This window comes from Desmodus rotundus, chromosome 12 (assembly GCF_022682495.2).
Source record: "Desmodus rotundus isolate HL8 chromosome 12, HLdesRot8A.1, whole genome shotgun sequence".
Taxonomy (NCBI): domain Eukaryota; kingdom Metazoa; phylum Chordata; class Mammalia; order Chiroptera; family Phyllostomidae; genus Desmodus; species Desmodus rotundus.
The window spans coordinates 30,510,080-30,536,200 of record NC_071398.1 but is presented as its reverse complement, the minus strand read 5'-3'; the positions used below and the strand labels follow the sequence as shown (position 1 = coordinate 30,536,200).

Below are 26,121 nucleotides of genomic sequence, written 5' to 3'. Positions count from 1 at the left end.
CCACTGCATCACCGATAACAGCTCGAAGCCCTGACCCTCCCTCAGCGCCTGCCGGTGCGTTCTCTGCACCCAGCCCCTTTCCCGCCCTTGGGAAAGTAGAAATAAAACCTTTACTCTCTTCACTGTCTTCTCTTCTTGAATTCTTTCACAGCCTACATCACTGCCCCCCGCCCCCTAATAATGTCTTTGCTTTATTTATCTGGTGGAAAGTGTTAATCCTTTCTTTTAACAGATTTAAGTTACACACTACCTGTCCTGTTTGGTTGACATAGAAGCAACATTCTTCACCGATGGCTGTATAAAGTCCTCGTGGGGCACGATGACTTGGGAGAGCCACACAAGTTAAGCTGTTAACCCCTGTGGTTGACCTCGGGAGTATTTTCAGAGTTTGTATAGCGGTGTTGAACCCTGGTTTCATTACCATGAAGAGTTTTAAGACTGCTTTTTCCAATTCATAATCTCCAAAGCTTGGGAATAAGACCTTTAATATTGAAAAGAATTTAGAGCTTTGAGTGAATTTAGAGCTTTTAGGGCTTCTACAAAGTGTTCAACAAATGCGTTTGGAGGTTCTCCTTGTTGAGCACATAATTCAACTTTTGGCCGATTTACTTTAGGAGGAAAGAACTCCATTATCATTCTTATTAACCCTTGAGTGCCAGCCTCTAGTTAAGCCATCTCCTCATTTACTGGAGGGCCTGGGCGAGGGTCTGACCGACTGTTTCCCCTGGGGGGGGCATTCTTCAGGTGATTGTCGTAATGGGGGAACTCAAGAGTTGGAATATTTTCTACTTTTAAGTTATAATGAGTAAGTTTAGTAACTGATACATGTAAAAAACTATTGTTTCAGGAATTGAAGATATGACCCACCCTGATTCCAAGAGACCACAAGCAACTCCAGCTTTGTGCCCCGGGAGGACTGCAAGCCACCAGGATGGCACCTGAGACTAGTGCTCCAGGGAGAGCTGTCTGCCGCCCAAGACACAGATGAAGAGTCACCTGGTGAGCAGATGAAAGGGCGCTAGGAAAATCGTCAGCTGCAGCTTTTATCTGATTAACCTTTTCCCTGAATTCCAAACCCATTACCTAGTTTTTTCCTGAATTCCAAACCCCTTACCTACACCTTTTTCTCCTTACAAAAAAGGTTGACTTGAAATTAAATGTAAGACAGTCTTTTAGGGTATAACCTGCCGTCTTCTCAGATTGGGGCCCATCTGAGTAAAGTGCCCATGAAGATTCAGGCCTTGTCTCTACTTACTGGTTCTGGTGGCGACAGGCAGAGTGAACCCGACTTTCCCGGTGTCAGCCTGGCCCGTCTGATGATCACAGTCCCGTCATGGGCTGCAAGTGCTCCCTCGGCAGCCAGTCCAGCTCCCAGCACGTGGGGTTGTAATAGCTATTAACCTTTCTAATTCCCCTCTGAACTTTGTGGGATCTTCGGCTGCTGTCCAGGGGACATGTATTCTTGGTGGTGGGGGTTTGGGGACAGGATACACTCACCAGGGATGTTGTGCGGGCTGTTCATGAAGCCCGGGACACAGGAGAAATCAAAGGGGACAGCAAAGTGGGTCTTTCTGCCCTTCCTGACTTCCAGCTTTTATACAAACTAGCTGGCCACCTCCAAGCCTGGAGGTCAGGCCTGGATACCCTCTGTAAATCTTGTGAGAAAAGGGAAATTAAAACAGGCAGCTGGGCATTTAAGGGGTCTTCTGGGGAGGTTGGAGGACACTTAGGGTGGAAGGGATCTGAGTGTAGAGCTGGAATTAGGCTTTGGTGGGGGGCATTCAGACCAGACCGTTTTCTGCACAGTCAGGGGCAGGGAGTTGTGGGTAAAGGGACCTTTTTAAACTGGGTGCTCTGCTCCTTCGTGTTTGCTTTTCAAACCTGTCTTCCCATGGACACCAGCAAGGCAGTTGCTTATTATGAGAACTTTCTAAAATTCATTTTAAATAGAGAAGTTTCTCTAATTCAGTCCTGGCTGGTGTGGTTCAGTGGATTAAGCGCTGGACTGCAAACTGAAAGGTCACCGGTTCGATTCCCAGTCAGGGCACATGCCTGGGTTGCAGGCCAGGTCCCCGGTGGGGATCTGCAAGAAGTAACCAACTGATGTTTCTCTCCCATTCTGCTCCCCTTCCCCTCTCTCTAAAAATAAATTTAAAAATCTTTAAAAACAAAGAAGTTTCTCTAATTAAAAAATCTGCCTTCTGGTCATTGACGAATAGGATCCTTATCAGTATATTTATTCCAATATCCACTCATTCTAATAAGCCTTTTAATGGAAAGACCCAAGGTTACCTTCCCAGGCTTAGAGTACATTTTTACCATGGACATTGAAGGTGTCCCTGGAGTGGGCTCACAGTGTAGCCCCTGTGATCTAAAAATTTACTCCCAAAGAAGATCAGAGAAAGCACAGGCCTTCACTGCCTAGGCTACAAGGGTGGCGTGGTCGTGGATGCAGTGTCTCAGGTCTCCCAGAAAACGTGAGACCCTCTAGCCACAAACCTGCTAACTTGTGGCACTGGGCAGGTGCTACAGGAATGAAGTTTTTCCAGCACTAACAATTAACAATGGTTTAGACCACACAGGCCTCTAGTGGCCTGGGATCCCTTTTGAAAAACTCCCCCAAGAGTTGGCACAGCTGGACAAAGAGGCACTCGGAGCCCCTCCATATTCCACTGGCCACAAGGTGCACCCGTAAGTGCACCTTCCAGATGGTGGAGACCAAAGAAAATATTTTCACTGGTCACTAAGCCCAGGTCTTAGGACATAGAACAAGATGGGGAAAAAAACCCCCCACCTCATCCAGTTTTTATAGGGACCCACAGCAAAGTTTGTGTGAAAGGCATTAGTCTGGGGAGAGCTGCTTAACTCCCCGGTCTAGGAGGCTGGCTCGAACAACAGGCTCACAGGCATCTCTGCATGTGCTCCCTTCCTGTGGTATTTCCTTCTTAGGACAGACAACGTAGAAGACATAGACACAGGGGAGAATAAAAGACCATCTCTGTAGAAAAGGATTGATAAAGAAAACCTAAGAGTCAAGAGGCTCAAGAAGTTAGCTTCATAAATATTTTCTGCCAATCTAAATTTAGAAGAGAGAAAAGGGACTCTCACCACTTCTCTCTTCTATGGAACTCTGCAGAGAAAGACCAGAGTGAGTGAGTGACAGGGCAGACGGAACTAATTGTCACAGCAGCAGCAGTCCCGAGGCCGGCAGCACCCAGCCTGCAATGCTCCTGGCAGGCATGGCTGAAGAGACTCCCTTACCCCTTTAGTTCTGGCTGGACGAATAATTCAAACAACACACAGCAGATTAACAAGAGAAAATGAAATGTTTAATAAGTGCACAGAGGGAATTTGCATGAGCATGAAAATTCCAAAGACAGTGAGGCCTCCTTGGGTATATATGACATTTTGAACAATGCAGACAAGGGAGGAAAGGGGTCTCAGATTTCAGAAGTGAGGACAGACAATCTACCGCTACTTGAGGAAAACTGAACACACACAGCAGGTAAATTTTTGCTCAAGCAACTCTGGCACAAGGGCCCGGGGCTGATGTAGTGAACATGCTGGGGTCTTCCTGATTAACGCTAGGGTGAAATGTTTAAGGTGCTTGCTGATGCCAAGGTTCCCTTCCTGAAGCAGGTTTTCCTATCTGAATTGCTTTAAGAAAGAGGGGAAATAAAAAATTCTTCTTGAGTTTGTTGGGTTTTCATTGATTTCATTGATAATCCGCATGCCAGGGTGGCACATTCCGGGAACACTTGTTCCCGACCCCCACTCGAGACACCCGCATCTGCTGGGACACAGAGCCTAATTTTGGATGTTGCTAAGGGCGGTCCCACCTTTACAGGCATGCAGACAGGAAAAACGAGCAGCTGAGCACAATAAAATCATGGCTTTCAAAACAAATTTCCAGAAAAAAAAAAAAGGACTCTTGCTATGTGAAAAGAACACAAACACTTCTCCCATATGTTGAGAACAAACCTAGCAGGGCAGCCCCACTATGGAGGCAAGCTTCCACATCAGTGATTTATCAGGCACATACTTTCTGGGAAAAAGAATGAGTTCAAAAGAAGAGCAAGGATCTAAAAGGGTTATAAATACTCAGGCCATCACTCTTGAATTTCTGGGGGTGATTAAAACCACAACCTTGGACATCAGGAAAACTATATTGCAAAAACAAACAAAGAATTGTCTACTACCTTTCCAACTCTCTACCACCTTGCTGCTCTATTGTGGTTGCTTATAAGGAGACAGAACAATGACACAGGTTTAACCCAGTTAGTGAGGGCAAGCTGTGAACCTCTCTGCTCTGTGAGATATTGTATCTGCCTTATCTCATTTAAACCTCAGGCAAGTACTCTTACTTCCCATTGTACAGAGGTGGAAGCCGAAGCACAGGCTGACACATGGTCACACTGCTAGAGCTTCCTTCTAAAGCCAGGCCACTAGCCATTCTGCATGCATTTAGGTGAATGCAATCTAAGTCAGCTGTAAATGCAGGGTTGCTGAGGAACATGTGGAAATAAACAAAGGAAAACCTCATTCAAACTGGAGTCCCCTGAAGTGGAAGTTCTCACACATGGATTTTACCACCCATCACAACTCACTTTACGAACTGGGACAGAAAGAAGCTTACTTCACAGACCCAGAGAGGAGGAAGATTTTCTCCTCACCTAGCAACAGCCAAGCCAATGAGAAATGACCATCACCCTGAACTCCCACTTTCCTCCCAGGGACTTTTGCTCATACCCACCCCTCTCAACTTCCTCCTTTTTCTCCATTAAAAAATGCTCCCCTCCTCTGTTCTGTGGGCTTGCCTGCGGTTGGCATGTCCTGAATTGCATTCCTCTGCTGTTCCCAAATAAACTCATTTTTTGCTGGTAAAATAACTAGATGTTTTATTTTCAAGGATGGCAAACAAGTACAACGCAGGATGGGAGGCAAGGGTTTTTAAACCCTGTAAGATAAAGTGAGCCACTGTCTTTCTGAGCAAAGGGTCTGTCTGCAGGCAGAAAACCACTCTAACATGTTTTGTAACTTGTATTTACCTACAGAAACAACAGGCTTGCTTTAAGAGAAACACACCTGGAGATGACTTTTGTTTGGAATATTTGTGAAACTCAATCCATTTCTGCTGATTAGATTTCTAGGGCCATTCAACTCTCCTTGGGCAAGGAGGCCAAACTTTTTCTCTCCCAAGGCCCCAAACATCAGAGCTTGCCCCTCCCTACAAACAGCAGGCAGAGACTAAGCCAGATGACCAGGAGGGAGACTTTCCATGGGGTCCCACTTTCCCCAGGGAAAAGACGCAAACCACGGTGAGGAGAGTAACGCGCAGCTCCAGCGGAAGGGGAGACAGAACCACAAGGCGGCTCTTGTATTCTGTGGGTGGATTTCCCTTCAGATCAACAATGTAAAGGGAGTATATGCTCATACAAAGTTTAGAAACAACAGGAAAATACAAAAAAGAACAACATCATAAAGCAAGTCTTCACATCACATGGTTAGTTGCCCATAGGCTCTGCAACTTGAAGTGAACCCAGTTTTACCATCAGCTAACTGATACAAATAAGAGTTAAGTTCCTGCAGCATCTCATCAGTGTTAAAATGAAACAATGTTATTGGAGGACCTGCTGTATGTAATCCCCTCCACCTGAAGATGGCTGCTATTACCATTTTGGTATACATTTAATCAATTTTGTAACCATTTTATAGACACTATTACTACCACTACTGGCTACTATTTATTGAGATAGATGCTGTTCTAAGTGCCTCACACATATAAATTCATTTGTAGTAGGTGCTACTCTTCCCATTTTATAGCAAGTGAAACTGAGGCCCAAAGAATAGGGTTTGCCCAGCTTCCTTCAGCTGGTGTGCAGTGAGGCCCAAGGGAGAACTTAAAAAGCCTAACTCCAAGCCCATGGTTGGTACTGCTGCCATAAAATCCCCCTCCCCATTTCCTTCCCCATAGTTTTATTGAGATATAATTGACATAAAATTGCGTTAGTTTAAGGTATACAAACCTAATGATTTCATATTTGTTTATAGTGCAAAATGGTAAGTCTAGTTAACATCTATCACTTTATGTAGTTACCATTTTTTTTCTTGTGATGAGAACTTTTAAGATATTCCCTTATAGCAACTTTCAAATATACACTACAGTGTCGTCAACTGTATAGTCACCATGCTGCACACTACACCCCCAGGGCGTACTTGTCCTGTAACTGGGAGTTTGTACCTTGGGACCACCTCCGCCCTTTTCCCCACTCCCTGTTTCCTATGGCCCACATTACGCCCTCAGGAATCTGAAGATCACTGATGGTGTGGCGATAATTGGTGAGAGCTCAGAAGGTGGGCAGAAAAAGCTGGAAGGGCAGCCACTCCTCTGGCCCAACTGCCAACCTGTCTTCTGGCAGCTGGAGGGCCTGTGGCTGGTTCTTCTCTCCTCAGGTGACCCCAGGGCCTCTGGGACTCCACACGACAATCCCTCCAGATGCATCTCTGCCTGACTGAAGTGCAATGGCCATTTCCCTCCAGGGAGGCCCAGCTTCTGCAAAGCCAGTCCTTCCTGTCCCAAGATGAAACGTGCCTCCCACAAGGCCAAGTTACACCCTACACTTGAGAAGTACTGCTCGCTCCCACAAAATGGCAGCTTTCCGATCTCAACAAGTGGATATGGGGTCCTAGCTTAGCCAAAGCACCCTAAGAGTCCACCAAATGGGGCCTTGGAGTGCTATACCCCATTGTTTCACTCGTGATATATCATGAACATATTTTACATCTTGATTTTTAATGATTATACTGTATTCTAACATGTGGATATAGCAACATTTACCAAAGCAAATCTGTTGGATGTTTGGTTTATTTCCAATGTTGGCTGTTACATTTTAAAGCTGTAATAAGCAACCATGTACACAGCCAAAACACAGCACACTTCCTATTTCCTTAGATAAATTCCTAAAAGCGAAATTACTGGCTAGACAGGACACATGTTTTTTTGTTTTTTTTAAATATTTTATTTTATTTTTTTTACAGAGGAGGGAAGGGAGGAAGAGGGAGAAAGACATCAATGTGTGGTTGCTTCTCATGTGGCCCCCACTGGGGGCCTGGCCTGCAACCCAGGCATGTGCCCTGACGGGGAATAGAACTGGTAACTCTGGTTCGCAGTCCATGCTTGACCCACTGAGCTACACCAGCCAGGGCAGGACACATGGTTTTAAAGCTTTCAATAGAAACTCCCAAATTTTCCCCTACGGAAATATTCAAGATATTCTCTCCAGCCTCAGTGAGAATAAACGACACAATTTCCAATAAATTGCCAGCACTGAGAATCTGTGTCTGAACAAAAAGCTCCTTACGCATCACCAGTAGATGGCACTCTTTCCTCAGATTTTAGTCTTCGATGTGGGGAAAGGTGATTCAGGATGTCAAGATACATGTAAATCAAAGCAAATTTGCAGGAGGAAATCTAGGATGTTATATGAAAACCAGTTGATAGTGGTGGCAAAGCAGTGGGATCTTGGGATCCTGTGAGATCTTGAAAATTGTCCGGGGATGTTGTCACCCTTCCAGCTATTAAGATCTCCTGCAACTTCCCAAGGGTCCTGCCGGGGAGGCACCAACATTCCAAGTGTACCTGTGTTCTCTCTATCTCCCTTGTCAATTCTCACTCCAGGAAAGCAGGTCCCTTCTGATGGGCTCTCTGGGCCCTTGTAGCACCCTTAGCTATCATGGCTGTAATTTTACATTTCTGTGTGTGATTGTTGATTGCCTCTCCCTCTTACCTGAGGTGGCATTCACTGTTGTATGCCTGGGGTCTGAGGGCGGTGGCCAGCACAGGGGGTACACCCTGCAGGTGTTGGCTGTGTGAACCCAGGGGGAGGTGCTTGGGACCTGGCCTTAGAGCTTTGCCGAATGATGCCCTTCCTTGTGAAACCAAAGTCCATCCTGAGATTTCCAAGTCTTAGTTGCTATGAGTGACAACAACTTAACAGTCTGGAGGTGAATAAACTACAGGAAAAGGGTGGCAGAACGACTGCCACCTTGCAAAAGTACACATAGGTTTCGGGGTCATTAGAAGGATGGGGGTTCCAGCTCACTTACTGGCCAAACTTACATCACTCCACTAAGCCTCAGTTTCTTCCTCTACAAAAGGGCTCTAATAATAGCACCTACTCTATTAAATAAGAATTTGCACTCCAAGGGCTCAACACAGTGCCTGGTGCCTAGTAAGGGCTCTGTAAGTTTGCTTGGCCTTTGCAGGCCAGCCTCCTGCCCCGCAACATGCACCTTCTGAAAGGACAGTGCGAAGAGTGGAGAGACTGTGTTTTATTACCCTAACATCTTCCAGGCGGGCAGTGACTGGTCATCCCTCTGACTGCCTGGCCGCCCTTCTTATCTAAGGCGCCTCTCACATTCTTCAAGAACAACAGGCCAAAGCCCCTTTACCTGCAGCCTGCCTTTAAAGTTCCTTGAATTTCCAAGCTAGACTTTTGGGCGGAGTACTCAAGGTTCTCCTTTGTCAATTTAGCCCAGCTTATGCAAATTTCTGGTTTCCCAAAAGCCTGTTACTGCTTTTCAAAGCTGTGTGCCCCTGAAAGCTGCCCTTTCCCATTTCTCCCCAGGGCAAGGAGATTCCCCTTGGGGTAAACGGGAACTTCTGTGCTCAGAAATCAGTTCAGAGTACAGCTTCAGACATCTGGCTCAGTACCCCAGGCCCCAGCTGAACCACGAGATTCCCCTAGGAGGGGTCTTTTTGATCCTCTTCCTCCCAGGACAGTGGGAGACTCTATTACCGCCCTCCAGGTAATAGGTAGGCCTCCTCTGAGCCCCAGAGTCACCCCCAAATCCCACCATTCCTGCGCTGTGGCCCTAGGTCGGCCCTGCTGCACCGCCTGCTGCCAGTCTGGGACAAAGCGGGGCGGGGTGGGGGGGGGGGAGGGCGACCAACCGCGGAGTAGTGTTCAGAACCGGACGACAAGGGCGGGCCCCGGGGTCGCGTTGGGAACCACAGCTATACTAGGGCTGAAGCACGTGTGGCCCATACCTATCTTAAGGATCGGTGGGGCACAGTCACTGGATTGCACCTGGGCGAGGCTGGGGAGCTGGGCCTGGCGTGCGCGCTGGCAGTCCTGGTGATCACAGAGCGAGCAGAGCGGTTACTGACTCCCGGCGAGCGGCGGGGGGCGGGGAGGGGCGGGGGCGGGGCCAGGTCCGGGGCGGGGTCAGGGATTTACAAAAGCCGCGGACGAGGCGAGGTTCCTGTTGGGCCCGGACCTCGTGGTCGGGCGAGAGCGGTCCCTCAGGGCACTATGGTGGGCATGGGCCCGAAGCGGCGCGCGTCGGCGGCCCCTGCGGCGGCAGAGGAGGAGCAGCAAGCGCGAGAACAGATGCTGGAGGCGCGGCGCGCGGAAGGCTCGGCTGGCTTGGAGAGCGAGGGAGTGACCCTGCAGCGCAACATTACGCTGCTCAACGGCGTGGCCATCATCGTAGGCACCATCATCGGCTCGGGCATCTTCGTGACACCTACCGGTGTTCTCAAGGAGGCGGGCTCACCCGGGCTGTCGCTGGTGGTGTGGGCCGTGTGTGGTGTCTTCTCCATCGTGGGCGCTCTCTGCTACGCCGAACTGGGCACCACCATCTCCAAATCCGGCGGTGACTATGCCTACATGCTGGAGGTCTACGGCTCGCTGCCCGCCTTCCTCAAGCTCTGGATAGAGCTGCTTATCATCCGACCCTCCTCGCAGTACATCGTGGCGCTCGTCTTCGCCACCTACCTGCTCAAGCCGCTCTTCCCTGCCTGCCCGGTGCCGGAGGAGGCCGCGAAGCTCGTGGCCTGCCTCTGCGTGCGTGAGTATCGGCGCGGGACTTGGCCTAGGTGGCGGGGGTGGGGGGCGTCCCCAAGCCATCCCGCACCCCCGGGCCATCTCCCGAATTCCCGGCTGCCTTCGTATCCTGCCCACCCCCGCATCCCAATGCCATTTTGCATCCCCAGACCATCCCCGCGGTTCTAGGCTAAGGTTACTGGTCCTAGACCCACGTGCGTTTCATTCATCCATTCATTTACACATCACCAAGGAAAAATCCGCAGTGGTAACGGCAGGGTTCCTGCCCCCGCGTCTTGTGGGCGGTCCACTTCGCCACGGTAACCCTATCTGAATTTCTTGACTGAGCTCCCCCGGTGCTGCTTATGGAGATAAATTGTAGTTTTGTGGGGTTTTTTCCCATTCATTTCTCCTCTCCAAACCAACTTATCAGGAATCAGCAGAGGTTGACTCATACAAAAACAAAACAGTAATACAATTGTGTGTGGGGAGCAGTGTCGAATCCCCCGAAGATTGCTTTAAATAGTAAAAGAACGGTACTTCACTGTAGATTAAATTTGTATGTATTGGGTAGGTTTGGGGCCCCCAGTTGTGCTGCCAGCCATTCGCCATAGTCCCAGTGCTGGTGGGCACTGTGCTAGTGTATTGGTGGACCCGGCCCTAGCATGTCGGTGGACATGGTATTAGTATGTTGTGGGCATGATCCCAGTGTGTTGGTGGGTGCATGTTATGTAAAATTTCCCAGGGACCAGAGACCAAAGAAAGGCTGACAACATCATTACACTGAGAGTTTATTAAGGGAACTTCACCTAGGAGGCACATCTTGGGCATTGGCAAGAGAACATGGCTATCATCTGTGCCACCTGGCCAGGGCTACGGAATTATATAGGACAGGGCAGGGTGATTGGGGAACTTGGGTGTGACCCACCCAGATAAGAGGAAAACATGTTACATACTTGCCCAGAGCAGGGCAGAGGCCTGTTCCAGGAATAAACACATCTGAGACATTGGCAAGGGGTCAGGCAGTCTCTGAGGGGGTTATAGGAAGTAATCTGTGTTTTGGCTTGGATCTAGCACAGAGGTCCAGCAGCGGGTTCCCCTTCACTGGAACAGTTTCTCCTCCACACTACAGTGTTAGTGTGTTGATGGGCGTGGGCCTGGTATGTTTTTCACCTGAGAGTGAACCAGAGTGGGGGAAATTGCTGCTCTGCAAAACAGTTTTCTTGTCGGGCCTCAGAAAAGAAGTCATTTGTACCAAATGCCATGTGATTTTAATTTCTTTTCAGCTATGGGCAGTTTGTCCACCTACCTCTTGGCCAACCTTGAGGGAGGCTTGCAAGATGGAAGTGTCCTGCTTTCAGAGCTGCCACCTAATTTGAAGATTTGCCCAAATCTCTGTCATGCATTTAAGTACAGAAATAGCAGAGTACATTCATGGTTTCAGGTCCTAGCTGTGGGGTTACCGGAAGTGGCTTCTGCCTGGCCATGCCTGCTGGTTCTGCTGCGCTTGTGGAGCATGTGGACTGAGTTTCCTGCGTCAGTCCCCCTGTGCTACAGGGGCTGGTGGTTTTTTAATTAATTAATTTATTTTATTTTACTTCTTTTAAGATTTTTATATATTTACTTTTAGAGAGAGGGGAAGGGAGGGAGAAACAGAGGGAGGGAGAGAAACAGAGGGTGAGATACATCTATCAGTTGCCTCTCACATGCCTCCAGCTGGAGACCTGGCCCGCAACCCAGGCATGTGCCCTGACTGGGAATCTAACCAGCGACCTTTGGGTTTGTAGGATGGCCCTTAATCCACTGAGCCACACTAGCCAGGGCTATTTTTTATTTTTTTAAATAATATATGTATTTATTTATTTTTTGGACAGAGGGGAAGGGAAGGAGAAAGAGAGGGAGAGAAACATCCATTGGTTGCCTTCTTGCATGCTCCCCTACTGGGACCAAACATGCAACCCAGGCACGCGCCCTGCCCAGGAATCGACTGGCAACCCTTCACTTTGCGGTGTATTGCTCAACCAACTGAACCACATCAATCAGGATTGGGGGCAGATGTTTTAGAACTCCAAGACATGCTCCAGAAATGGCATATCTAGAAGGCAGAACTCCTCACAGCTGTTTGCCTGCTGAGATCACACGCTGTCCTGAGACCCTGAGAGACAGCCATGCCAGGTGAAGGGGCAGTATTTGCCTTTTGAGGGGACAGGGTGGGGGTGTCTCAGTGATGTGGATCTCGGCTTTAAAAACCTTGGTCCAAATCAGGAGTAGTTATAACAGTAGTTGATGTGCCTCAGAATAGGAAAGCCTCTGGCTTCTGGTGGACTTTAAGATGAGGGTTTTAAGGGATGATGCACTGGACTGGCTAAGGAAAAGCCCCTCTAAAGGCAAGGCGACTTTGTTGGATTGTTTTGTCATTAGGAGAATTTTAATTTCCTGATAGTCATCGTTGTTAGATTCAATATCACATTTGAGCCCAGGATGTGATGAAATTGATCATATCTTTAAAGGGTCCCCTCTCTAGTCTTTGAAAATGGATCCCTTACTTTTTAAAACTTTTGGGTTTATGTAGGTAAATCCTCATAGGTTCTAGAGGGCTGCAGTGGATAATCCTCTAGGTCACTTGTGTTTGGGTATTGCCCACCCAGTGGTGCCGGTCATGCCAATAGCTCCCCCTGTGGTAGGGGTGAGGTGACGGTTTCCAAGTGTGCATCAGTTTTCATAGCTCTTTTTCTTTGAACCACCTCTGTGAATGTGTGATACATGTGTGTGTCTGTATGTGACTTTTTCTGATGGAAAGAGGATTTTCAGTAACACAAAGGGATGTGCCATCTGCAAGAGCAAGCACTAGTCTAGAGCCTTACTCCGGTCTGCAGAGAGCCGTGCGTGGGCTGACAGGACTCCGCCTACCGAGCTGGCATGGCTGTTCTTATCCAGTGCAATGAAAGGTCATGGTTGTCCAAGGAGTGGACTTCTGAGAAGGCAGTGAGAGTTCCCACAGAAAAGCCACAGAACACTCCTGAGTGTTCTGTAATTATTGCACAAAAGCAGGCTTCTAGAATTTTTCCTTGAGAAGAGAAAGGGGGCTCTGCACCACTTTCTTCCTGGAGCACATCCCTGCAGGCACGTACCCCAGGGTGGCCTTCGGCCCTGGCGCCGCTCTTTCCAGTAGTTTGTTCTGGAGCACAGTTCTCATTTTGCTGGCTGATCTTTTCAGTCCCCTGGGCATATCCCGCAACAGTTTCTTTCTGCTTGTTAAAAAATTGTGCTGTGGGCCCTATCCCGGTTGCTCAGTTGGCTGGAGCATCATCCTGTACCAGGGGTGTCCACCCTGCAGCCCGCCAGCCACATGAAGCCCAGGATGGCTGTAAGTGTGGCCCCACACAAGATCATGAACTTATTTAAAACATTATGAGGTGTTTTTTGTGATTAGATATCACAGTGTATTTAATGTGTGGCCCAAGACAGCTCTTCTTCCAGTGTGGCCCAGAGATGCCAAAAGTTTGGACACCCCTGCAAGGTTGTGGGTTTGATCCCTGATCAGGGCATGTCCTGGAGGCAATAGATGTTTCTCTCTCTCTCTCTCTCTCTCTCTCTCCCCCCCATCCCCTTTCCTCGCTCTCTAAAATCAATAAATATATTCTCAAGTGAGGATTTATAAAAATCAGTTTCAGATCAAAAACTTATGAATCAATAATTAACCAAGTCTGTAAAACTTAAAAATAATTGTGCTGTGAAATGGCTTTGATGCTTAGAATGATCCTAGGGGCAGTATAAATGGGGGGAAAATCCTTTTTCTTGTAGATCTGACAGAAATGATGACATGGGCCCTTTCATAGTATGGCTCTGGTGTTTTCATCTTATTAATGAGTCAAAAAGGCAAGAGGCTAGATTCATAACTCTTTAGTGGCCATGGGGAATTTGATTTATGACTAGATTTATATGGATTATTTACTGCTTAATGAAAACTTGTTAGCAGTTGCTGAAATCAGTTTATCCCTCCTTCCAAGGCCCCTTTCTCTGTAAAATGTCTGGAGAGGACTCTGCTGGGGGCCTGGGCCGGGGGCACAGATGGGGGCCAGCCCAGGGCAGGGCTTGTATGTGAGAGTGGCTGTGGTTCGGAAAGACCTGTGGCCTCATTGGTCCTTTATCTCAAGGGAGAAGCTCTCAGAAGGGATCTGAATGGGTCCACCTCTCCCTCCGTTGAGTTGTGCAAAAGACTCGGGGCCTGTCTGAGTTGTGGTCACTCATGCCCACCCAGGACATGTAGGTGTCAGGGAAGTGGCTATAGCAGACCATTGTTTGCTCGCCCTCCTCTTTCTCCATCCTAGTTGGGTGGAGGATGGGATGGGGCAGGAATGGGGGAACCTTAGCTGTTGTTCCTCTGAGGACCCATGACCTGAAATATTTTCTCCTGGTGTCAGGTAGAGCCTATACTGCACGTGGGCAGACCTGGGGCTCTGTTTTGAGAAGTTCACTGGGACCTCTAAGCCTCAGTTCACACATATGTGAAATAGGGATTTGACGAAACCCTGCCTGGTGTTCGAGAAGACTCTGGGCTGTGGTGGGCTTCAGGACCCAGTCATGGTGGCTACGGCTTATTCTTCACACTGCCCTCTGTCTGATATTTACTTGTAACATCTCAAGCTGCCCTAGAACATGCTCTTTTCTGGTTTAGAGAACAGAAGGAAGAAGAGAGGGTAGAGAGGAGGGGAAAGCCAGAGGTGCGTGCCAGTGTTCCTGGCTGGGGTCTGAGCGGGTGAGATGCTCAGTACACGGGTCAGCCCTGCTGGCCTTGGGGCGGTGGTAGTGGTGGGGGTGAAGAGCACTGCCAGCCTGCTGTCAGCTCCTCTCAGGCATAGATGAGGTGCAGCTTTGGTATCTGGACCATAGCCAGCTGACTTGCAGGTAAGTTGGTCAATTGGGGTGATGCCCAGAGATGGGGAGAGGATACCATAACAGCACCCCCTGATTCCCTAGTCTTCTAGCTGCCTGGCCCATTTCTGTCAGCTCCAGGTGATGGTCCTGCTTCTGGGGGGTGTGGGACCCCAGACAATGTGCCCACCACTGTCTTCATGACTCCAATCAGACCTGTCACAGTGAGGCCTGGTCCTAGGTGTCCAGCAGCCTGCCAGCCACCAGGGCTGAGCCCCTTGATGCATTAGGCAAAGGCTCCTGGGTATTTCCAAGGAGGCAGTGAACCCAGAATCACAAGCCGTGAGCTCAGTGCAGACAACAGCCCAGTAATTAGCACTAAAATCCAACATGAAAGTGGTCTGGCCGTCGGAGGGAGTCGGGCCAAGTCACAGGACTGGGGCTGAGTCCTGTCTGATCCTTTATAGAAGCGTTTGAACTACCCCCCTCCACCGCCTCGCCCGCCAGGGAGGTGGTGGGTGTGGGGAAACATTTCAAACCCTTTTTCCCAGGGTCACAGCCCCCTTTGACAATCCCATGGAATGTGCGGGCTCTGCCCGGAAATGTGTACCAGGCACATTCACTCCAAACTGTGGTCATAGGGTGTTCAGGCCCCCTAAGACCCTGACCAGGTTGGAAGCTCCCTCTGCCCCCAGGAGGGGCCCTGATCAGAAACAGTTCTGACGTTTTCTAGCTGGTGCACTTGGATTCCCCTTCCCACATGTTCTGCACCTCAGCCTGTGAAATCAGTGTTGTCATTCCCATGTTATAGCTGGGGAAACTGAGGCAGAGGTGGGCTGGGAGGGTACGCTGTGTGCCCTCCTCCACACTCAACTGCCTTTAGTCATCCTCAGTGTGGGGTCACATGACCGAGTCTGCGGGGAGGGTGGTGGGTGCCAGCAGTCTGGAATGGTGTCGGATCCCATGTCCAGGCATCTGGGTGGCAGAGCAAGGACATGTAGGTCTGAGGTTCGTCCATATGCTGGATTCCTGCGAAGTGCTTCTCCCCCTGTCTGTGGGGCGCCAGACGTCTTATACACTTCTCGTCTTTCTATCGGAATCACATGGCAGATGATCTTCCAGGGCAGGGCAGGCCAATAGCCATGCCATGGCTTGCAGCAGCGCAGTGGCCATGGGCCTTATCCTGTGGCCACACTGGCCTCCAGTTCCTGTCCTCTCCTTCCATGACTCACAGCAGGTGCTGGGGACTGCAGGGGCCATGTGATTCTATACCCCTGGTCAGTGTCACCTTCCAGGGCCTTGTCAGGACTGTGGCCAGGGGAGTGGCCCAGAGTGCACCTGTTCCCACCCCTCAGCTTTACCCTGTCCTGTCCCCACCAAGGGAACTGCCGCCCAGTCCAGCAGCTTTTTGGCACCGAATGTTGGGGTCCCATCTACATCATGGCAGGAGGACCCCACCCAGTTCTTTCCTCAATTCTGGCATGGTGCTGAATTCTTGCCCTTGCTCTGGAGAGTGGGAAATCCCAGCAGGGCATTTCGTAGGATGGAGCCCACCCCTCCCCCAATGGGTTTTGCCTGCTATGTGAAGAATTAGCGCTGACTTCCCATTCGGGCTCTGCAAGCAGGACACCCGCAACCCGATCCGTGCTCTGAGTCACTGACCATGGCTGCTGGCTGACATCCGTTGCTGCTGAGACTTGATCATCTGTGAGTTGCTCCAAGGGTAGCCAATACAGAGCCACGGCCATTCCCCGTAGGCATGAGCCCCATGGCCAGCCCAGCACAGGACTCAGCCCTTGGCACTCAAGGGCTGTGTCTTCACCTGGTTCCCTTCTGGGGGACCCTGTCTGCCCGGTCCAGCTGGATGGCCATGGCTGATGCAGAAGGCCTGAATGGGGCCCTGGCTCTGTCCCTCAAGCTCTTTGAGTGACTCGGCTGTGGGACATGGGCCAGGTGCTTGGCTTCTCTGGGCCTGTGTTTCAGAACCCAGGGCAGGGTGGGGTGGGGGTGGGGTGGGTAGGTTGTGCGTGCAGAGGATGTGGGAGTTGAATATCCCACTGGCAAGGGTCAGGTGTCAGAGGGACTGTCCAGGAATTAAACATGACAGCAGGTGTGCCCGGCAAGGGGAATAGTGGGGGACCAGGAGCTATGACTCCTCCAGGTGTGGAGAGAAGGCTGCAGGTACTTTGAGTGCAGTGGCCAGAGATGGTGAGGCCTGGTTGGAGCCACTTCTGGTGGGTCTGGGCGCCCTACGCACTTGCACCTGTATGGTATGGGTCTGAGGGTGTTGAGACCCCCTCAGAGCTAAGGGAAAGGACAAGTTGTGTGTGGGGTAAGGGTGGCTGGCAGGGTGGAAGGTAGGGGAGGTTTTCCCCCAGGCCAGCCTGTTCCCTGAGGGGCTGTCTACTGGCTAGGGCTGAGGGGGCCAAGTCCAGGAGTCTGGGGAAGGGGAGGAACCAAACCAGTTTGGGTAAGCATTTTGTTTTTTTAAAAAAACACCTTTATTTTTATTTATTTTTAGAGATTTTATTTATTTTTAGACAGAGGAGAAGGGAGGGAGAAAGAGAGAGAGAAACATCAGTGTGTGGTTGCCTCTCAGGCATGCTCATGTTGGGTGGGGCCGTATGGGGTTTGCTCCCATCAGTGGGTCTCAGCCCTGGCTGTACCTTGGAGTCACCTGATTAGGACTGATGCCCAGGTCCGCTCTGTGACCTAGCAAAGTGAAGCACTGTACAGGTCAGGGAGCTGTGGCGGAGCTTCTCATGGGCAGCCAGGGTTGAAGCCCCTGGCTGAGTGGCCAGGAGACCTGAGCATACTCACCCTGCTCTCCTGATGAGCGCTGTGTGACTTCCAGCATGTTGGACAACCTCTCTGGGCTGTCAGATGAGGGTTGAGTACTACATGTGTCCTCTCACCCCTCAGGTACAGTGACTACAGAAGGTTTTCTCTCCTTTTTCTTTATTTCTTCTAGCATAAGTGCTGGAGGAACAGAGGGTTTGGGGAGGATGTTGGGTTTCTGTCCACAGGTGTATGCGTGTATGCTGGTGGCAGAGACTCCTAACTGCTGAGACCCCTGCACACCCAGCTTCATCTGTTCTCAGCAGATCTTCACACTAGCACTGGCCAGTCAGGTTAATACTAATCCTTGATGGGGTGCCAGACGGTGTGCTTGCATTACTCACCCACAAAGCAGGCTGCAGTATTCTTATTTATTGGGTGAGGAAACAGGCTCAGACATGCTAAGTAACCTTGCTATGGTCACACTGCGTGTTAGAACTCCCTCACGTCTCAGAGCCAGGGGATGGGCCTCCTTCCAGTCAGTTCTGTCTGTTCTTGGGTTTAGGGGTCCTTTTGGACCCTCTCTTTTCTCCATGACTCTTACTTCCCACGAGACCAGTAAAACAGAGTTGATGTTTGTGGGGTTTCCTGCTTACCCTGGGACTCGGTGTTGGCGGATTTCAGAGTTAACCAAGCTGTCTCTGGCGTGTTTTGAAATGAATGTGTCAGCCTTGTTGCAGACACTCGCCGACACCTGCACTCTGGGCTGGGATGAACTCTGTGTGGTCTGGCGTAACCCAGCCCTAGTTAAAGATGGAAAAATTAGGAAAACACATGTTCTTGGGCTGGTTATAGGGAATTTGGAAATGTGATGCTGGTCTATTAGTAATATCTTTTTTTTTTTTTAAAGATTTCATTCATTTATTTTTAGAGAGAGGAAGGGAGAGAGAAAGAGGGAGAGAAACTTTGATGTTCAAGAGAAGCATTGATCGAAACATTGATCAATTGCTTCTCGAATGTCCCCTACTGAGGACCTGGCCCACAACCCAGGTTTGTGCCCTGACTGGGAATCAACCAGCGACCTTTTGGTTGGTGGGGTGACACCCAGCCCACTGAGCCACTCCAGTCAGGGCCTAGTCGTAATACTTTTTGCGGAAATCAGTGAATGGAGTTGGGGAGGTGCTTGAGGGCCTGGGCCTGTGTGATCCCTGGGACTCCAGATTTCATGTCCTGCCTTGCCTGTGGGTGGCAGCCTCTTGATTTGCTCCTGGGTAGATTGGAGTCCCACCTGAACAGGTCCCTGCTCCTGGGAATTGCTTCGTTTTCCCTCAGCGGCCAGCAGTAGAGTCGAGGTCTGGAGCCCTCATCAACCTGAACTGCTCAGGGTTCTAGTGCATCCTGGCCGTGAGGCCGTGTCACGTGGTTGGAGTTGGCAGTTCACACACACTGATCTTCTCTGGGCCCAGCAAAGGTGATTCCTGGGGAACCACCTGGGTCCTCCTATGTGCCAGGTGGATTTGGGTGAATAAGGCAGAGGCAGGACAAGAACCCACAGTGACTGGATGCCCCTTCAGTGGTAAGTCCTATTGGTGTCAGCTCTCCCAGTCTCCTGGGTCACACCATCCTGTGCCTGGTCATTGGCCTTCATCCTAGGAACAAGTCCACCTATAGCCAGGGCTCAGATTCCAGACGCCTGGTGAGTGCCGAGATGTCCAAGCCAGCAGGCTGGCCATTTGCCTGAGCTCAGGTCTCCGACCAGCTTTAGTCACAGAGGTCAACAGGCATTTTTTATCTCAGCCCAGGGCTTGCTGCTGAGGTCTGGGTCAAATGATGCTCATGTGCCTGGCATCTTGGCCCTTCCCGGCCAGTTCCCCACAGCCAGGCCCCACCCCTGCTGAGGAAGCATTGCTCATAGGTCCTGGACTGCCTCTGCCCCAAGAATTGACCCTTTTTATCAAGGACTCTCAAACCTCATGTAGAAAGCACTACCCAGATGGGGAAGCAGAGAGAGTGGGGTGTCTTGAGCCACACTAGTAGGCAGAGACCCCCCAAGGCCACCATGCTCAGGATGGGGGGGTCCCAGGGGCGCTACCCAACGGGGTCCTAAGCAATAACGATCGAGGGGAGGAGCCGTTGTGTGTCATTGAGCTTGTGCCCAGCCAGTGTCCTTAGCCCTCGGCCCTCGGGATGGTCTCCCCTTGCAGTCTGCAGATGACCAATCTGAACCGAGTCACCCGGTCAGGCTAGCACTGGAGCTGGACCTCACAGCTGGGCTCTAACTGTAACCAGGTGTCCCCTGAGGCCAGGGGACGAGAGCAGGAGGCCCAGCTGAGGGGGCGTCCTTCCTTCACTGGGCAGCACTTCAGGCCCTTGGGGCATAATGGACATGAGGATGGGGGTACAAGTAGAGCCACCAGGGAAGGAGGAGAGCAGGAGCCCCTTAGCAGAGGAGTGGTGCCCTTGCAGTGAAGCCCTGGGAGCCCAGCTCCTTTACTGAGGTGGACCTGGCTGCCCCTGCTGGCCAGCTGGGTGGGCTGTCACCTCAGGACGAAGAAAGGAGCAGACCTGAAGGAGGGCTGTGGAATGAGCTGGCAGCATTCAGCCCAGAGCTGCCTCCTCTCCAGGGGGCTCTGGGCTTTATCTCCTTAGCCCCAGCTGTCACCATTTGTGAGTGCAGCCATGCTTATCTGGGGGTGCTGGCTCAGGGAACCCTGGAGAGGGCTGGCTTCTAGCCAGGTGCCCTCCTTATAGTCAGTCACCCATCTTTATGAGCCTGCTGGTGCTGGTGGGCCCCATTCTCTCTCCCACTGCTTGCGGCACAAGTATCAACATTTTCTCCTCATCTCCCTTCCTGGAGGGGCTGTGAGTTAGTAGCCATGGTGACAACAGCAGCAAGCCCTCCTTACATCTCTGTATACCCAGCACCTCCCCTTGCGCCCATCAGTCCCCACCCTGCAGGTGTGGAAATGGGCTCAGAGGGGCTGGGCTGCACCCCCAGCCCACCGACCCCTCCCTGCTTTTTGTTAAGGCTGAAAGACACTGAGTCCCGATGGATTCGCCTATTTACTTAAGATTATATTTCATTTTGAAATTTTTTAAAAAGTAACGCTGTGAGAACAATAAAGTATGTGTTGACCCATCAGCCAAAGTCAATGAAAGTTAAAACTTCATCATGCATTTTGGTTCTCTTTATAAAGGAAAAATATTATAAAGTCCCCTTTGTTCTGTGAGCTGGTTCCTTTCCCTTCCAGACTGGGCCATCAGCCCATTGCTTGTCCACAATCTGGACATTTTTAATGTCTTGAGATGGTCCTGCGCTCGGGGAGAGAGCACCTCAGTGCAGAGTGGCTCTCTGATAGGGGCAGGGCTCAGCCCTTGTTGGCAGGAACAGCTGGGTTGGACCTTGGAATGGGCAGGGTGTGTGCCCTTTGTTATCTATGGAGGGGCATTGGGGTGTCAGAGGAGGGGCCTCTTTCTCACCCTGGTGACAACTAAGACCCACCCCCTGTGTCAGTGACCATGGCAGTAGGACAGCCCACAGGCTGGGGGCTCTGGGAAGGCTATCTCCCCTTCCAGGAGCCTCAGAGGCCTGCCTGCCCCTGCTCACCACACATTGGAGAGACCCCGAGTGGGAAGTCGAGCAGAGGTGGCAGCCAGAGCTGGTCACACTGCTGCCAGCAGTGCTGCCGTAATATCTGAAGCAAGAGCCCCTGGTGGAAGGACTAGCTTGCCCTGGGGCTGGTGGCTGCAGAGCAGCTGCCTGCCTGCCTGCCTGTCTTGGCTGTGCCTTCCCGTCTGCCCTGCCTCCCAGTGGCAGTGAATGGAGTGATGCAATCTTCAGGCCTCTTGCTGCATCGGGAAAGCTGAGTGTGCCTTGAGAGGAGGGACTAGGGCGGTTGCTTCAGGATTGTCACTCACCTATAAGAAAATGGGAGGCTGACTCAGAAAAGCCAAGGGACCCTGGACTTGCCCTCTCGCTGTGCAGAGGCTCCCTGGGATCCATCTGGTGGCAGGAAAGAACCTAGGCTTGCCTTCAAGCCCTCTTCATCCTGGCTCCCAGTCACTGGGCATGTTGGACCAGAGATCACTAAGCTGGAAGCACTTCCCAGGAAGCTCAGGAAGAGGGAATTCCACTATTACCTTCCTCTCCCCACCCTGCACTGTCAGTCTTCTGGGAGACATCAGAGGGCCCTGGAGACCTGGGTCTCACTCTTGGTTCTGCCCCTTCCACCTTGGACAGGTGATTCCTCTGAGCTTCTGTTTCCTCTTCTGTGCTGGGAATGGCAGTGCTGATGTGCTTAACATAGGACGGCGGTCTTCTCATCGGTCCTGAAGGCCGGGACCAAGCATGTGTCCACCCCAGAGCCACACAGTGAAGGCCACAGGTGCTGTTTGCCATGTGCACGTCGGCCCTTCCTCTGAGCCTTTCAGCTCCTGCTGCAAGAGGTGGCTTCAGTACTGTGACACAGGCACTCTGTCGTGAACCCCACATCCTCACCGCCTCATTTAAACCCCTACCACCCTGAGGCAGCTCATTTTACTATGAGCCTCTGAAGGTGCAGAACAGCCTGAGAGCCAAGGTCTCCGCTAGGGTCCCCACAAGTGAGAGCCAAGCCAGGCCCGTATGTCACGGCTCTTGGGGGGAATTCTGAGTATTTCAGTTCTGGAATAGCAGCTGAAAGCAAATACTTCCAAAACATTTTTCAGCCTGAACTTTCTCAGTGCATAACATAAGTCTGTCAACCATTGCATTAGCCAGAGTGTCGAGCAGTGAAGGAAGAATGAGGGGAGTTGCTATTGAGGTGTCAGTTAATTTCCAAGAGAGATAGGCAGGCAGAGCGGTGAGGCCCTTAACCCCATCCAGAGCACACCGGGACGATTTCCTGTTTTCCTTCCACCCAGACTGGTGGGTCTCGTCCAGTTAACTGCATGGACTTATCTCTTTGGACCCGAATCTTCAAATAGTAAAATTACATGTAATTACTTTTGCTGAGGAAAGATGCCACCTGGGTTCACCAGCCCTGGGTTCTGTCTGGAAAAGAGGAAGGACAAGCAAAACGTCTTTATAGACTTTCTTACCTTACTGAAGCCTTCTGAGGAAGAGACGGGTATTCAGGAAAGGTGGAGAGCGGCCCTTGCATGGGCTCTGGCCATGCTGGTTAATGTTTAGTGACCAGCCCTCCATGTGAAAAAGGCCCCATATGTGCCCCTGCCAATTCCTGATGTAAATTCTCCCTGGGCACCTGGCGTTCCGAACCTGTGGGTGGGGAGCTGGGATGAGAGCGAGGTGCACTCACCAGAGAGCGAGGTGACTCAGCAGCACAGAGACCTGAGTGTGTGGATGAATTAGAAATAAGGAAATGGGAAGGAAACAGTGTTGAGGGAACACAATGAGTGTTTCATTACCTTTGTTTTAGTATAATTTTGTTTCATTGTAAGTTTATGGGGTAGCTTTGTGAACTGCCAGCTCTCAAGATTCCTAAACAGTTAGTGGTGGCTCCTGAGCACATGCATATCCACCCCCACGCCCCTCGAGCAGGGCATGGTCTTCTCACAGGTGCCAGGCAGCACCTGCTTATGTCTGGGTGCGTTTGCTGAGCCCAGCTCAGCTGCCACCCTGTCTCCATCTCTGTTCCCATCCAGGTCAGGGGGAAGCCACCTATGACTGGTGCAATTTTCTGTTTCAAGGTATGCCGTCACAACAGCAGTTGAACTGTGGTTTCCTGTACCAGCTGGGACCACCGGAGCGTGCCTGCTCCTTGGCCCCGGGGCTGTGGCATTCACCTTCAACCCCCACTTCAGGTGTTGGCAGTCCCACCGTTTGGCTTGTCACATGGCTTTGTGCTAGCAGGGTACCTCACTCACCTGTTAACTTTGTGGGGTTCTAAAAGATTCTCTCTGAAGAAAGAGTTTCCCACCTTCGAGTGTGGTAGGCTGTGTGTGTAAACCCAGTAAGTTATGGTAAATGTTGAGTGGTGGGTGCAAAGAGGTAAATGCCGTCCCCCTCCAAATGAAGGTTAGCTATTTAACCTACACTCTTCAGATACGCTCAGCTCAACTCAGGTGTGTGGAGGGTGGGGGAGGAAGGGAAGGTAGCTGTGTTGATTGTTGGTCCCTTAGGAGACTGAACTTTATTCACTAAAAAAAAAAATCCTTTGTGACAGCCCAAGGGCACCTGGGATCACAGCTCAGAAGCCTGTGATTCTTAGCCTTTGACCTTGGGCCTGGATTGCTGTCAAGTTTAACAAAACAAGTCCCGGAGGATGAGACCCCACCAGAGGGGCTGGGCTTCCTCTCAGCCTGCCCCTGTGTCATGCTGACCATCTGTCCAGTGGGACTCACTCACTGCCTTGTGTCCACAGTGCTGCTCACGGCCGTGAACTGCTACAGCGTGAAGGCTGCCACCCGGGTCCAGGATGCCTTCGCTGCCGCCAAGCTCCTGGCACTAGCCTTGATCATTCTGCTGGGCTTCATCCAGATCGGGAAGGGTGAGTGCAGCCTCTGGGCCTTCACAGCTGTCTTCTGAGACCCTGTTGTGCTGGGGGGGGTCCCCATCTCTGCATACTCCCAGCCCCCAGATCTACCAGGTTCTCCAACACATCACTTCACCTGCTGTGCACCATTACCCTTAGTAGGGGGTCCCCCTTCCTGAATGAAGCAGCCCTCAGGTCTGGCACACTAGCATGAAGGGTATCCTTTGAATCCGGACACTGTGTGCCAGGTCATACCGTCCCAGGAGAGGCAGTGACATTGACTCAGAGAGACTGAACATCACCCAACAAGTTAGATATCACCCCGAGCAACAGGGAGATATAGATTCCCCCTGTCCCGACCCCCGCTCTCTTACCCACTGTTGGGACTGGGGAGGAGTAGGATGGGGACTTTTGGAGAGAGCTTAGCACTGTGCCTGGCATGTCGTGAGCTGTTGCTAGTTTAGTCTTCCAAGGTAGATGTTGCACACAGGAAGCCACACAGATAGTAGGTGCCCTACAGGTAAGTCAGAGCTGCCGCCCAGGGGAGGATGCAGAGCAGCCCAGCCCCCAGCAGGGCCCTCGTGCTCATGGATGCCCCCACACCTGGGCATCTACCATGCTGACCTCTGCCCTGTAATCAACACTTTGTCCCATCCCATGTGGGTCGCCCATGGCGTGGCATTTGGTGACGGTGCATCCTCTGGCTTTTGGGCCTTATTCCCTGTGAATGTGCTGATTTGCTCATCATTCTATGGGCAAGGGTGATGTGGTCCCCCCGTTCCTGGCCACTGTGGAGAGCCCTGTCAGCAATACTTCTGTAGGCGTCTCTTGGTGAACAGAAGTGCTGGTTTCTCCTGCACAGCTGGCCCAGGTTGGGCATTGGCTTGGACTCCACAGACGAGCACAGTGGCTGGTCCGAGACAGGCTCTGAGAGCCCCTCCACAGGAGGTCATCACGGGGACACACACGGCCAGCATCACAGCCCTGTGTATGGAGGGGCAGGTGGGCACCAGGGCTTCACTCTATGTCTGCGTGCTGTCTGCGTGTCCCCTAGCTCACTAGGGGCACAGCTGGCCTGATGCAGCTGGTCCTGGCAGCAGCTCAGAGCTCTGTCACAGGGGGAACCAGAATTTGAGCCACTTCTAAAATCCCATGTAGGCACCCTCTCACGTTGACTGTCCTTCACTGTGAAGCCCTGGGCACTGGGCAGGAGGTGGCTATTGTCTTGTCATAGCCCATCTTCTTTCACACTTTGGAGCTGGCTAGCTGTGAATTGTGTGCTTGGAAAGCCCCTAAAGGCCTCACACCTATGTCCTCAGGGCTTCAGGCTACGACACCCAGAAATCCATCCTTGCAGTTCTGGGTTTCCCTGATTCCTTCCCTCCCCATCCCCGACTGGCCACACTGGGCACCGCACTGTAAAGGGGTCTGGTGTCCAAAGAGCATGGGCCTGGGCAGGGGGCATGCTCATGACTCAGGAGAATTGGGTGCACATGGGGCTGCAGTGGCTGCCACGTTGCCTGCCCTTGCCCATCCCCTCTCGGGGTAGAGAGAAGCCCACAGTTGTGGTGTACACTGACCTGGTGAAGTCGAAGCAGGAGTCCAGATCATTCAGCAGGCCATCTTTGTTAAATACATTAATATATGTGAAGCCTTGAGCATGGCGCCTGGTACCTAGTAAGAACCAGCTCCCATAGTCACAATCATTGTCATCATGGAAGGGAAAAATTCCACCTGATGTGTGATCACTCTCTGTGGAAGGTAGCCTAGGTCATCACCCCAGGAGCAGGACCTCTTGGGAGTGTGCATCTGACCAGTGGTATCTGGCTCCCCAGGAAGTCCTCGAAACACGCTGTGGGTGAGCCCAACAGGCAGGGCTAGGATGAGCCAAAACCTGCCTTTAATCCCTGCCACTGCTGCTCCTGGCGCTTCCACCGTACTCGAGGGCCTTCCTGGGACTTTGGGTTCCAGCATATTCCTGAAGACAAGACCTTACCTTACTCTTTGCTTCTCAGGGCTCAAGGGCCCTAGTCAGGGCCGATGGGTGGTAGAAACAACTCTGTCCTGCACCCACCGCTTTGTCCAGCTGGGCGATGGGTCACCGGAGAGAAGCCTTGCTTGTGAAGGCTTTTACTTGGCTGGTATGATCGGATACAGACAGATGAGGA

At 51.3% G+C, this 26,121-nt stretch overlaps 1 protein-coding gene across 1 annotated transcript in view; it reads left to right on the top strand.

Moving 5' to 3' along the window:
• Nucleotides 1-9,244: 9,244 nt before the first annotated feature.
• Nucleotides 9,245-26,121, top strand: part of SLC7A5 (solute carrier family 7 member 5) — a 38,061-nt gene continuing 21,184 nt past the window's right edge. The window contains exons 1-2 of the mRNA XM_024556003.3: nucleotides 9,245-9,852; nucleotides 23,843-23,968. Of these exons, the coding sequence (XP_024411771.1) occupies nucleotides 9,315-9,852; nucleotides 23,843-23,968 (664 nt within the window). The 5' untranslated portion in view covers nucleotides 9,245-9,314. The remainder of the gene's footprint in view (nucleotides 9,853-23,842; nucleotides 23,969-26,121) is intronic.